The following is a 14059-nucleotide window of genomic DNA, read 5'->3' on the forward strand; positions in this document are numbered from 1 at the left end:
TGCAGTCATTGCATGCAACAAGGAATAGCTGAATAACTGAAGCAAAGGCAATTTCCTATTAAAGGGAGAAGTCAATAAATATCGGAAGCAGAGAAAGATAGAGAGCATGCTTTTGGCTTTTTGACACAGGCACAATGAACTCTAAACTTCAACTGCTCTATTTGAAAGATCTCATTAACAACTACTTGCTAGCCACTGAACTAATCTTTATTACACCTGCTTCACTCTTCAGTTTAGCAATGCAGTCTTATTGGATAATTATCCATTAGACTTTTAGACATGTGGCTAAATCAACCATTAATGACCCCCCAAGTACTCTTAGTCATGTGACAAAGACATGACTAATTTAAAAAAAAATCTACTATTACTGCATTAAAGCAAACTGTACTTTAAGTGAAAGTACATCCATGCCTTTGTTACCTCCAGACTTTACTTTTCCAATGCCCTCCTGGTCAGCCTCCCATTTTTCAGACTCTGTAAACTTGAGGTCATGAAAAATTCTGCCACCCATATTCTAACTTGCACCAAGTACCATGGCCCCTGTGCTCTTTGTCCTAAATTGATCCATTTTAACATTCTCATCCATGTTTCAAATCCCTCCACGGCCTCTTCTGCTTGATTTCCGTGACTTCCTCCAGCTCTATTGCCCTCCAAGATCTTTATGTTCCACCATAGGCAGCAGTCCCTTCAATCGCCTGGGTCCGAAGCTCTGAAATTTTCTCCCTAAACATCTCTGCCTCTCTACTCCTCCCTTAAGCTGCTCCTTGAAATGCATCTCTTTGATCAAGCTTTTGGTCACCTTCCTAATATGTCCTTATGTGGCTTGGTGTCAAATACCATTTCATAACATACCTGTGAAGTAACATGGTGCTACATAAATGCAAATGTTCTTGTTGCATGGCACTTACCCCACTCCCCAGCCACCTCCACTGCTCTTTGCCCCCCCCACTCCCCAATCCACCACTATTACGTTTTTCTGGTAGATTTACTTCTTTTAACAACTTCATGTATCTTTACTGCTCAAAATGATAACGGTGTCCCTCTGGGATGCCCAGAACACACACTATTAATTGATGAATAAAAGAGTAGGAGGACTTTACACTAAAGATTAAGTCAAAATCCTGGAAATCCCTCCCTAACAGCACTGTGGGTGTACCTACACCTGATGGACTGCAGCGGTTCAAGAACGCAGCTCACCATCACCTTCTCAAGGGCAATTAGGGATGGGCAATAAATGCCGGCCTAGCCAGCAACACCCACATCCCATGAATGAATGAAAAGTAGTGCATCCCCATGGAATTGACGTGTCATTTTCTCAAGAATTAAAATGACAGCCATCAAAAAGACAATGAGAATAAGCACAAAATATTGAAACTTCTCACTTCTAGTTATCTTCTTCTTTAACTGTTTTAACAAGCAGTTTACAGCATTTAATTTTGGCGAGTACGGTTATTTTTATGACTTTTATTGCAGCGTCATCTTCTATGCTAACTGAACAATACTTAGAATTCAGTCCAATATTACATTATAATTTTATTCATATAACAGCAACAACACTTCCAAAGTACTTCATTGGATGTGAAGCCCTTTAGGGCATCCAGAGATTGTGAAATGGTGGTACGTAAATGGAAGTCTTCTTTTCCCGCTTATGCAGCAGTAGCCAACTGGTAACTTGCACGCCTGTGGTAGAACAACTCTGGATCAACCCCAGGGTGGTCTGAAATTTGGAATTTCATCAAAATAAATGGGACTGCCGTGTGGCACGTAGATAGAAACACCATATTGGCTCTGAGGGAACGAGGTCTTAAATGGCAGGTCTCTGATGTGCAATAAACATGTGAAAATTAAATATATTGGTCAGGATATTTAGGTCGGCGAGCGGGAGGTGGGGCCCGCTCGCCAACGCGTAAAATTATGTGGGATGACGTCGGGCGGAACTCCCGGCATCACCCCGCATCATTTCAACTTTCAGGTCGGCAGGAGCACAGCCGAATCAGCTGTGCGCCCGCCGATTTGTCAATGGCCTATTGAGGCCATTTAAAAAGTAATTGAGATAATTAATGGATCTGCCCGTCCAACCTTAAGGTTGGTGGGTAGGCCGGGAGCCCTGGCGGGCTTCAGAAAAAGCATGAAACCTCATCCACAGGCAGGATGAGGTTTCATGAGGGTTTTAAAAATTTCAATAAATATACGCTTCAAAGTGATGGACATGTCCCAACTGTGACAGTGTCACATGAGGGAACATGTCAGGGAAATTTTATTTTTGCATCTTCACCATTTTTAAATTTGGCGCCAATCTCCCTGAGGCAGCACTTAGCCTCAGGGAGATGAGTGTGCTCTTTTGCGCACATGCGCGAAAGAGCGCACTCTCGGCTGAGGGATTCCCCCCCACCTGCACAGGGAGCGCATAGCCTTAATTGGCCTGTCCACGTAAAATGGCGGCGCACCCCCGATTGGGGGAGGTGTGCCCGTCCGCGCCCACTTCTGCACTTCTCCCCCCAATGGGGGGAAAATTCTTCCCATTGTTTTCTTGCTCAGCTGTTTTGCTCCCTTAACTCTGCCTATTAAACAGAAAATAACAGAATAAACCAGTTTCAAAATCAAGTGTTTGGATTTCTAAACTACATAATAAATTTATTTGTAGCTGTTTTCAAAAATACTATGTCCTATAGTAAAGATGCGACCTACAAGACTGTTAATTTTCTGCATCTGGACAGCAAACAGACTGTTAAATGTAACATTCATGTCTTTTTCATAATTTAATTTGATGTCGTAAGAAACATATTTTTCCATGAAGGTATGAGCAGCATTAAGCAAAAGTGCCATATTTTCCCCGATATTCGCTTTTCGGTAAATATTTGTAGCAGAACCAGTTAAGCCAGAACTGAATAAAGTTACACTTACCAAGCTTCCAAGAATTTATCAGTGCTGGGCTTTGGCTCCAAAGTGAGACGTTTTTCAAACTCAAAGCTGTGTATGGACCTTAGCTTTCTTAACAGTGGGACATCGCGATCTGGCTGCAAAGTCTCAGAACGCACCTTCACTGGGGAGCCCAGGCTTGGCCCAGTTTGAGGCCCATTTCCAGCACCATGGCTGTTCTCTTCCTCTGTAACGCCCTGCATTTCCAAAAAGAAAAAAAGTGTTTTACTGCATCTGTCACTTGGACCATAAAGGATGGCTAAGTGCCACAGTCTTTACCAGTCACCCACTTATCCACCCTTCTTTCTGTTTTGTGGCTTTATTTTCTCTTTCCTCATAGCCGTGCAATTATTTAGCCAGTGATTTGAATTAGTTATCATCTCAGGTAGGCATAAAGAACTAACAACTTAAATTTATGTGGCGCATTTAATGTAGTAAAACATTGGAAGGTGCTTAACAAGAACCACAGAAAGAGACAACAGGACAGCTGAAGATTGATCAGGGAGGTAGAGTTTAAGAACCATCTTAACAGAAGAGAGTTGGAGAGGTTTAGGGAGAGTGTCCCAGAGCTTAGGGTCAAGGTTCTCAATCTTTCCATGGTCTTGTCCATCCCTAGTTAGCATTCACCTCTGTGAGGTAGAGGTTCGTATGCCAGACAACAACAGCACCAACCTCATCAGTAGGTTTGATAACAATATTAGGGTTGAATTTGGGAGAATGGAGAACTGCAAGCTCAGAGGGAGAATACTGGAGACAGGTAAAAGGATTCGCTGTGCGGGGGGAGACTCCCAGCCAAAGAAGCAGGTGGAGGCAAAAATTATGGAAGAAGAGTTTTGTCGTGCCGGGCTTGAAATTCTTTGAGGTGGGGCGTGAGGGAGTGAAGCTGAGGCCTTTGCTCAGGACGGATCATTCAGGGTCAAAGAGAGGAATGTCCGAGGGCACTATGAATACATAGCAAGGGATGAAATTGGAAGAAGGGAAGGGGTCAGAGGGAAGTGAAGGGGAAGGAGTCACTCTGAACACCCTTCCCCATGGCAACATTCATGCAAGCTTAGGAGATGCAACATCAGCTCGTTTACCTCCTATGTTCTCACTGTTCAATGCCCCAAAACACTCCTTCCTGGTAAAACAACAATTTACTTGTACTTCTTTCAATTTCATATACTGTATTCTCTGATCACGATGTGGTCTCTTCTACCTTGGGGTGACCAAATGGAGACAACTTTGTAGAATATCACTGCTCAGACCGCAAAGGCGATCGTGAGCTTCCAGTCGCCTGTCATTTTAACTCTGCCATGCTCCCACTCTGACCTTTCTGTCCTTGGTCTGTTGCAGTGTTCCAATGAAGCTCAACACAAGCTCAATGAGCAGCATCTCATCTTTCGACTGGGCACTTTACAGCCTTCTGGACTCAGTATTGAGTTCAAGTTTAGATTGTGACCTTTGCCGTCATTTTCCTTTTTCTTTGCTGGCTTGTTTATTTCTCTCTTGTTTCTCTATCATTTCCTTTGCTTTCGGGTGGCAACCAAACAGGATTCTGCGATTCATACTCCACATTTTACGCCTTTTTAAAAAAAAAAATTCTCCCATTACCACCATGAACCCTATTGTCATTGAATCTCTCTTGCTCTCCACCCTATCACAGGCCTTTCCTTTTTGTTCTTCTTCTCACTATTGCCCCTTTCACTTGCTGAAAACCTATTACATTTCTAACTTTTCCCCACCTCTGATGAAAGGTCATACATAGAAACATAGAAAATAGTAGGCCATTTGGCCCGAGTCTGCTCCACCATTGAACATAATCATGGCTGATTTCTATCTCAACGCCATACTCCTGCTCTCTCCCCATACCCCTTGATGCCTTTAGTGTCTAGAAATCTGTTTTCTTCCTAAGTATATTCAGTGACTTGGCCTCCACAGCCTTCTGCGGTAGAGAATTCCACAGGTTCACTACCCTCTAAGTGAAGAAATTTCTCCTCGACTCAGTCCTAAATGGCCGACCCCATATCCTGAGACTGTGACCCCTTGTTCTAGATCCTCAAGCCAGGGAAAACATCATCCCTGTGTCCAGACTGTCCAGCCCTGTCAGAGAATTTTATACGTTTTAATGAGATACCCGCTCATTCTTCTAAACTTCAGTGAATACAGGCCTAATCGACCCAATCTCTCCTCATATGGCAATCCTGTCACCCCAGAAATCAGGCTAGTGAACTTTCGCTGCCCTCCCTCTATGGCAAGTGTATCCTTTCTTAGGTAAGGAGACCAAAACTGCAGACAATACTCCAGGTGTGGTCTCACCAAGGCCCTATACAGCTGCAGTAAGACATCCTTGTTCCTGTACTCAAGTCCTCTCACAATAAAGGCCAACATACCAATTGCCTTCCTAACTGCTTGCTGCACCTGCATGCTTGCTTTCAGTGACTGCTGTACAAGGCAACCCAGGTCCCTTTGTTCATCAACACGTCCAAATCTATCACCATTTAAATAATACTCTGCCATTCTGTTTTTCCTACCAAAGTGGATAATTTCACACTTATCCACTTTATGCTGCATCTGCCATGTATTTGCCCACTCACTCAACTTATCTAAATCACCTTGAAGCCTCTTTCCATCCTCCTCACCACTCACATTCCCACCTAGTTTTGTGGCGCCAGCAAACTTGGAAATATTACACGTGGTTCCCTCATCCAAATCAGCGATATATATTGTGAATAGCTGCGGCCCAAGCACTGATCCCTGCGGTATCCCACTAGTCACCACCTGCCACTCCGAAAAAGACCTATTTATTCCTACTGTTTCCTGTCTGTTAACTAATTCTCAATCCATGCCAATATATTACCCTCAATCCCTTGTGCATTAATTTTGCTAACCTCTTATGTGCGAGAGGAGTCGGGAGTTAAAAGAGAAGCGCGAGCGGAGTCGAGAGTTGAAAAGGAGCGCAAGAGGAGTTGGGAGATGAACAGAAGCGCGAGAGGAGTCAGGAGTTGAAAAGGAGCACGAGAGGAGTCAGGAAGTGAAGAGCAGCTGGGAGAGCAGAGGTGACTGAGGGAGTTCGGTGGGGAGGGAACAAGGTGATCCTTTGAGTACCGTGAGTATGGCCGGGTAAGCATTTACTACTTTTATTGCTTATAGTTTTTAAGGTCTTATTTTGTGGTTCATCATTTGTAAGGGTTATATTCTGTAACAACGAGGAGCAGGGAAGAAAAGCCCGAGAGTGATTGATATTATTTGATATTAAGTATCTTTCAAAAGGTTTAATTTAATTTAAAGGGGTAAATCATGGCAGGAGAGCTCAAAGCCATGGTATGCTCCTCCTGCTCTATGTGGGAAGCTGGGAACACTTCCAGTGACCGGGGCCAGTATGTGTGTGGGAAGTGTCTCCAGCTGCAGCTTCTGGAAGTTCGGGTTTCGGAGCTGGAGCAGCGGCTGGGGTCATTGTAGAGCATCCGCGAGGTGGAGAGTATCGTGGATTGCACGTATAGAGAGGTGGTCACACTGCAGGCTAAGAGTCCACAGGCAGGAAGGGAATGGGTGACCACCAGGCAGAGCAAGGGGAGTACGCAGGCAGTGCAGGAATCTCCTGTGGCTATTCCCCTGCAAAACAGATATACCGCTTTGGATACTGTTGAGGGGAATGGCCTCTCAAGGGAAAACAGCAACAGCCAAATTCGTTGCACGACAGTTGGCTCTGCTGCACAGGGGAGGAGTAAAAGGTGTGGGAATGCAATAGTTATAGGGGATTCAATTAGAAGGGGAATAGATAGGCATTTCTGTGGCCGCAAACGAGAATCCCAGGATGGTATGTTGCCTTCCTGGTGCTAGGGTCAAGGATGTCATAGAGCAGCTACAGGACATTCTGAAGGGGGAGGGTGAACAGCCAGTGGTCATGGTACACATTGGTACAAACGACAGAGGTAAAAAAAGGGATGAGGTCCTAAAAGCAGAATATAGGGAGCTAGGAAGAAAGTTGAAAAGTAGGACCTCAGAAGGTAGTGATCTCAGGATTACTACCAGTGCCACGTGCTAGTCAGAGTAGAAATAGCAGAATATATCGGATGAATACGTGGCTGAAGAGATGGTGTGAGGGGTAGGGTTTCAGATTCCTGGGACATTGGGACCGGTTCTGGTGGAGATGGGACCAGTACAAACTGGACGGGATACACCTGGGCAGGACCGGGACTCATGTCCTAGGGGAAATATTTGCTAGAGTGGTTGGGGAGGATTTAAACTAAAATGGCAGGGGGATGGGAACCTATGCAAGGAGTCAGAGGAAGGGGAATCAAGGACAAGAACAAAAGACAGAAAGGGGAATAAAAAAAGTGATAGACAGAGAAATCAAGGGCAAGAATCAAACAGGGCCTCGGTGAAAAGTAGTGGGAACAGGACAAGTAATGTTAAAAAGACAAGCCTTAAGGCTTTGTGCCTTAACGCGAGGAGCATTCTCAATAAAGTCGATGAATTAACTGCGCAAATAGATGTAAACAGGTATGATATAGTCGGGATTACGGAGACATGGCTACAGGGTGACCAGGGATGGGAACTGAACATCCAGGGGTATTCAGTATTTAGGAAGGACAGACAAAAAAGAAAAGGCGGTGGAGTTGCATTGCTGGTTAAAGAGGAAATTAACGCAATAGCGAGGAAAGATATTAGCTCCGACGATGTGGAATCTGTACGGGTAGAGCTGAGAAACACTAAGGGGCAAAAAACGTTAGTGGGGGTTGTATATAGGCCCCCAAACTGTAGTAGTGATGTTGAGAATGGCATTAAACAGGACATTCAAGACGCATGCAATAAAGGAACAAATGTAATTATGGGTGACTTTAATACGCATATAGATTGGGCAAATCAAATTAGTAACAATATCGTAGAGGAGGAATTCCTGAAGTTTACACGGGATGCTTTTCTGGGCAAATACTTTGAGGATCCAACTAGAGAACAGGCCATTCTAGACTGGGTATTGTGTACAGAGAAAGGAATAATTGACAATCTAGTTGTGCGAGGCTCCATCTCAAGATGGAGAGTGACGTAGTTGATTCTGAGACTTGGGTCCTGAATCTTAATAAAGAAACTATGATGGTATGAAGCACGAGTTGGCTGTGATGGATTGGGAAACGTTACTTAAAGGGATGACGGTGGATAGGCAATGGCAAACATTCAAAGAGCGCATGGGTGAACTGCAACAATTGTTTATTCCTGCCTGGCGCAAAAGTAAAACAGGAAAGGTGGCCAAACCATGGCTTACAAGGGAAATTAGAGATAGTATTAGATCCAAGGAAGAGGCATACAAATTGGCCAGAAAAAACAACAGACCTGAGAATTGGGAGCACTTTAGAATTCAGCAAAGGAGGACCAAGGGATTGATTAAGAAGGGGAAAATAGAGTATGAGAGTAAGCTTGCGGGGAACATAAAAACTGACTGTAAAAGTTTCTATAGATATGTGAAGAGAAAAAGATTGGTGAAGACAAATGTAGGTCCCTTACAGTCAGAAACAGGGGAATTTATAATTGGGAACAAAGAAATGGCTGACCACCTAAATAAATACTTTGGTTCTGTCTTCACAAAGGAGGACAGAAATAACAGACCAGAAATGTTGGGGAACACAGGGTTTAGAGAGAGGGAGGAGCTGAAAGAAATCAGTACTGGTAGGGAAATGGTGTTGGGAAGATTGATGGAATTGAAAGCAGATAAATCCCAAGGGCCTGATAATCTACATCCCAGAGTACTTAAGGAAGTGGCCCTAGAAATAGTGGATGCATTGGTGGTCATCTTCCGAGATTCTATAGACTCTGAAACAGTTCCGACAGATTGGAGGATAGCTAACGTAACCCCACTATTTAAAAAGGGAGGTAGAGAGAAAACAGGGAATTATAGACCTGTCAGCCTGACGTCAGTCGTGGGGAAAATTCTAGAGTCCAATATAAAAGATTTAATAGCTGAGCACATGGAAAACAGTGGCAGAATTGGACAGAGTCAGCATGGGAAATTATGAGCATTATGAAAGGGAAATCATGCTTGACAAATCTATTGGAATTTTTCAAGGATGTAGCTAGTAGAGTTGATGAGGGGGAGCCAGTGGATGTGGTTTATTTGGACATTCAGAAGGTTTTCGACAAAGTCCCACATAAGAGATTGGCGTGTAAAATTAAAGCGCATGGGACTGGGGGTAGTGTATTGAGATGGATAGAAAACTGGTTGGCAGACAGGAAACAAAGAGTAGGAATAAACGGGTCTTTTTCTGAATGGCTGGCAGGGACTAGTGGGGTACCGCAGGGGTCGGTGCTGAGACCCCAGTTATTCACAATACATATTAATGATTTAGATGAGGGAATTAAATGTAATATCTCCAAATTTGCAGATGACACAAAGCTGGGTGGGAGGGTGAGTTGTGAGGAGGATGCAGAGATGCTTCAGTGTGATTTGGACAAGCTGAGTGAGTGGGCAAATGCATGGCAGATGCAGTATAAGGTGGATAAATGTGAGGTTATCCACTTTGGTAGCAAAAACAGGAAGGCAGATTATTATCTGAATGGCTGTAAATTGAGAGAGGGGAAAGTGCAACGAGACCTGGGTGTCCTCATATACCAGCCGCAGAAGGTAAGCATGCATGTGCAGCAGGCAGTAAAGGAGGCAAATGGTATGTTGGCCTTCATAGCCAGAGGACTTTAGTACAGGAACGGGGATGTCTTGCTGCAATTTTACAGGGCCTTGGTGAGACCACACCTAGAATATTGTGTGCAGTTTTGGTCTCCTTATCTGAGGAAGGATGTACTTGCTATAGAGCGAATGCAGCAAAGGTTTACCCGACTGATTCCTGGAATGGTGTGACTGACATATGAGGAGAAATTGAGTCGGTTAGGATTATATTTGTTGGAGTTTAGAAGAATGAGGGGGGATCTCATAGAAACCTATAAAATTCTAACAGGACTAGACAGGGTAGATGCAGGAAGGATGTTCCCGATGGCGGGGGAGTCCAGAACCAGAGGTCACAATTTGAGGATACGGGGTAGACCCTTTAGGACTGAGATGAGGAGAAATTTCTTCACCCAGAAAGTGGTGAGCCTGTGGAATTCGCTACCACAGAAAGTAGTCGGGGCCAAAACATCGTATGTTTCTTGGGGCGAAAGGGATCAAATGATATGAGGAGAAAGCGGGAGCAGGCTATTGAGTTGGATGATCAGCCATGATCATAATGAATGGTGAAGCAGGCTCAAAGGGCCGAATGGCCTACTCCTGTTCCTAGTTTCTATGTGAGACTTTATCAAAAGCTTTCTGAAAATAAGACTTGAAACATTAAAGCTATTTCTCTCCCCACAATGCTTCCTGACCTGAATATTTCTAGCATTTTTTGTTTTTATTTCAAATTTTCAGCATCCATAGTATTTTGCCTTTGCATTAACCCAAAACCCAGTTTGCCCTCTCAAGGCAAGGTTGAAGAACCTACAGCACTATTGTAAAGAGCATATCTTTTTATTTCTGTTGGGCTGTGGATTAAAATTACAACGGCTGCAGTTTGAAGGCCATGTCCACTGGAACAGTGTGAGGGATATATACAATGTTGCTGTCCTGGAACAGAGTGTGCCATGAAAGGCAGGATGGTGCCGAGGAGGCGTCTGGTCTGATGGGGAAACTGCCTGGCAACAAAGTTTTAATCAGCTCCTGACCAGGTGACCAGGTTTTGAGAGCAGTGCAGCAGAATAGCTCCTGGCCTGAAAAGAAAAAGACCTAAAACCTCTCTCTCCTGTGTGTGTAAGATTCCAGTAATTACACAATAACAACTAGTTGGCTTTTACTCCTCATATCTCTATAACCTGCTCTCTCTCTCTGAAAAGCCCTGACAAGAGGCAAAGAGGAAAATCACTGTCAGAGACATTGAAAGGCAAGTGCTCAACCAGTGAACTAAATACTGAAAGTGCTGGAAGACCACCTTGTGTCATCAACAAGAACTGAAAGGAATTTGGAAGACATCAATCAAAATCAACCTATTGAATCCTGTACTCCAGAATTGGTGCTATTGAACTGTTTTATCCCACTCTTAAAATCCATGTTTTTGCATGTCTTATGTGTTGTGTATGTGTGTTTATAGGGATTTAAGAAGAGGTAGAGTTTAGGTTATGGGGTTAGAAATTAGTTCACATTTCTCTCTTTTGATACTAGTTAAAGACAATTTGTTCAGTAAACAGTTATTTACTTGTTAAGTTTACAAACCTGGTGCTCGTATTCTGTTAACCTAAATTAAACAGTTAGGTAGAATCGGGGCAATCTGGTGGTTTGATCAAACTTTTCACATTTGTCGTGGCTCGGGGAACAGTGGGGCTTGATATTACAGCGCACTATCTCCAGTGAGTCGTGACACTATGCAAAGAGGAGCAGGGTGTATTTCGGTCAGTATTCATCTTTCAACTAAACTCATTAAAAAACCATTATCTGATCATTATCTCTTTGCTTGTGGGACCTTGTATTCAAATCGGCTGCTGCATTTCCCTATAATACAACAATGGCTACAGTTCAAAGGTACTTCATTAGCTGTGAAGAGCTTCGAGACACCCTGAGGGTGTGAAAATCACTGTACACTTTAAAAAAACATGTTTCAATAGAGTGCATAAAACTTCAAGCAAAGTGCTTAAATTTGATATTTGTAACTGTTCTGAATTTAGTTTACCCTATTGAAACACCGAGCAGCTCTGTGAAATATAACCATTGTGGATAATTTTTAAGCTTAAAGTAATGATTTCTTGCTATTGCTGTGTTGTCCCAGCACCATTAACCAATGATCCTGGAAATACTTTTCCAGATTTTCTGACCATTCAGATCACAATTAATCTTTCAATAGAGGCCTGGCTTATTTGAGGCTGTCTCCTAATTATTATTCTTATCCCATGGTTTCGCATGGATTCTGCTTAGTATTATATTATAAACTGCAAGTTTTATCAAAAAACTTAATTGGTACTGTAAAATAAATCACTTTCAATGTTTATATAATGGTTATTCTTAAACTTCAGTTTTAACCTCATCACAACTTGGCTAAACATTCATGTGATGTTGTGCAGTATGAATAGTTTCTAATGTGCTTGGGTTGTCTGAAATGCAGGCTTTGGGAGGGGTTGCAATAAATCTGTGTTAGACAATGCCAAAATCTACTCACCTCACAATTTTAGAAATGCCATTTAAAAAAAAAATACTTAAATATAACTGTTCACTCCATAATAAATCTAAGTTCAGGTATTACGGTGAAAAACGACTGCAGAGGTGCTCTCGTGCATGAGTCACAAAAAGTTAGTATGCAGGTACAGCAAGTAATCAAGAAGGCTAAGGGAATACTATCCTTTATTAAGAGGGGAATTGAACATTAAGGTAAGGATGTTACGCTTCAGTTATACAGGGCTTTGATAAGGCCGCTTCTCGAATGCTGTGTGCAGTTTTGGCCTCCTTATTTAAGGAAGCATTGTTGGAGGTGGTTCAGAGGAGGTTTACTCAATTGATACCTGGAATGAGTGGGTTATCTCATGAAGATAGGTTGGACAGGCTGGGTTTGTTTCCACTGAAGCTTAGAAAAGTGAGGGGTGACCTGATTGAAGTATATAAGGTCCTGAATAGTCTTGACAAGGTGGACGTGAAAAGGATGTTTCCTCTTGTGGGAGAGTCCAGAACTAGGAGGCACTGTTTTAAAATTAGGGGTCACCTTTTTAGGACTACGATGAGGAGAATTTTTTTCCCCCGAGGGGTTGAAGCTCTCTGTCTCAGAAAGCGGTGGAAGCAGGAGGATTGAATATTTTTAAGGCAGAGGCAGATAGATTCCCTTGCCCAACGGGAACCTAAGGTTATTGGGTTGTAGATGGGAAGGTGGAATTCAAAACACACAGAGCAGCCATGATCTTATTGAATGGTGGAGCAGGCTCGAGGGAACAAATGGCCTACCTCTGCTCCTATTTCCTATGTCCGTAAATTGCAATTAAGTTATAAGTTTAATAATATAATCAATGCCCATATAAAATTCCCTGACAAAATGTATGAACTGCTGGTCAATATAAGACAGTAAAGAAAACAGCTGGTGCATTAATTAATACTTAATACTCAGGATGACGATGAGGGCCTTCCGAGTGGACCAGTGAAAGCATAATATCTGCCTTCCTGTTAAAATAAACATGGTGTTCCTTTTCATAATCTAACAATTGGAGCTCATAATAACTAAAATCATTCACATCAATCAGTTGTCTTACTTGGCCTTGTGTTGATTGTTGATATTTTTTGTAATTGTTCACGGGGAAATCAAAGGAAAAGTTATTTTATAACAACAGGACGTCTCAATGTATTATGAGGGCCACTGGTTTAGGGCTGGTATTGTATCTTAATGCTCTTTTCTTGCAGAATAATGTGAAATAGTTGGAAGTTTTCAGAGACTGATTAGCAGACAACAGCAAGCCTGCCATCCACGGTCAAGTGGTTTACAGTGATTCTATGACTGGGATTTTCCTTGAAATGCACAAAGTCCTTTAGCAGGTAGAAAACGGCATTCCACCCGCTGGCCGCAATGGCAGCTTTATGCAGCGAATCATCCGCATCGCAGCTGATTAATTATTCATCCATGGGGAGCACACCATTCCGCTGGTAGGCTGCATCTGATTCACCCGTTCTGCTGTGCCCTTAGCGCTCCCTAACTCTGGACGCCATATTTAAACGGCACCCCTGCACAACATTCACACTATCTGCAGCAGCTCCAGTGAAGACATGGCTCCCAAAGGCAGAAAGCATGCTGCGCCAAATTCAGTGACACCTCACTGGAGTGCCTGTTGAACACAAGTCTAGGCCCGCCATGATGTCCTCTACCCTGGCTCTGGCCACAAGCCTTCCACCAAAGGTGACCAATCCGGCTTGGGAGGTGGTTGCAGCAGTGGTCAGAGCGTTTAGCCCTACAGAAGAGCTCAGCCACCCAGAGCAGGAAGAGGATGAATGATCTCATCCATTCCACCTGGGTAAGTCAACCATCTCATCATTCTCAACTCTCAAGTCCATCACACATTCACGAGGATCTCACTCACTGCCAGTTCAAGGAACATCACCATTCACTCTCACATGCCCCTACATCTCCATCTGGCCTCATCTCCTCTGGAGTTTGCATCCTAATCCTGTCCAAGGCTC

General features: G+C 43.3%; 1 protein-coding gene across 2 annotated transcripts in view; it reads right to left on the bottom strand.

The window, feature by feature from the left end:
- LOC144693247 (tau-tubulin kinase 2-like) overlaps positions 1 to 14059 on the bottom strand; it is a 313940-nt gene that overhangs the window by 43909 nt on the left and 255972 nt on the right. For both annotated transcript variants that reach the window (XM_078562916.1, XM_078562915.1), the window contains exon 12: positions 2905 to 3116. In XM_078562916.1, the coding sequence (XP_078419042.1) occupies positions 2905 to 3116 (212 nt within the window). The remainder of the gene's footprint in view (positions 1 to 2904; positions 3117 to 14059) is intronic.

This window comes from Cetorhinus maximus, chromosome 18, assembly GCF_964194155.1.
Source record: "Cetorhinus maximus chromosome 18, sCetMax3.hap1.1, whole genome shotgun sequence".
NCBI classification, from domain to species: domain Eukaryota; kingdom Metazoa; phylum Chordata; class Chondrichthyes; order Lamniformes; family Cetorhinidae; genus Cetorhinus; species Cetorhinus maximus.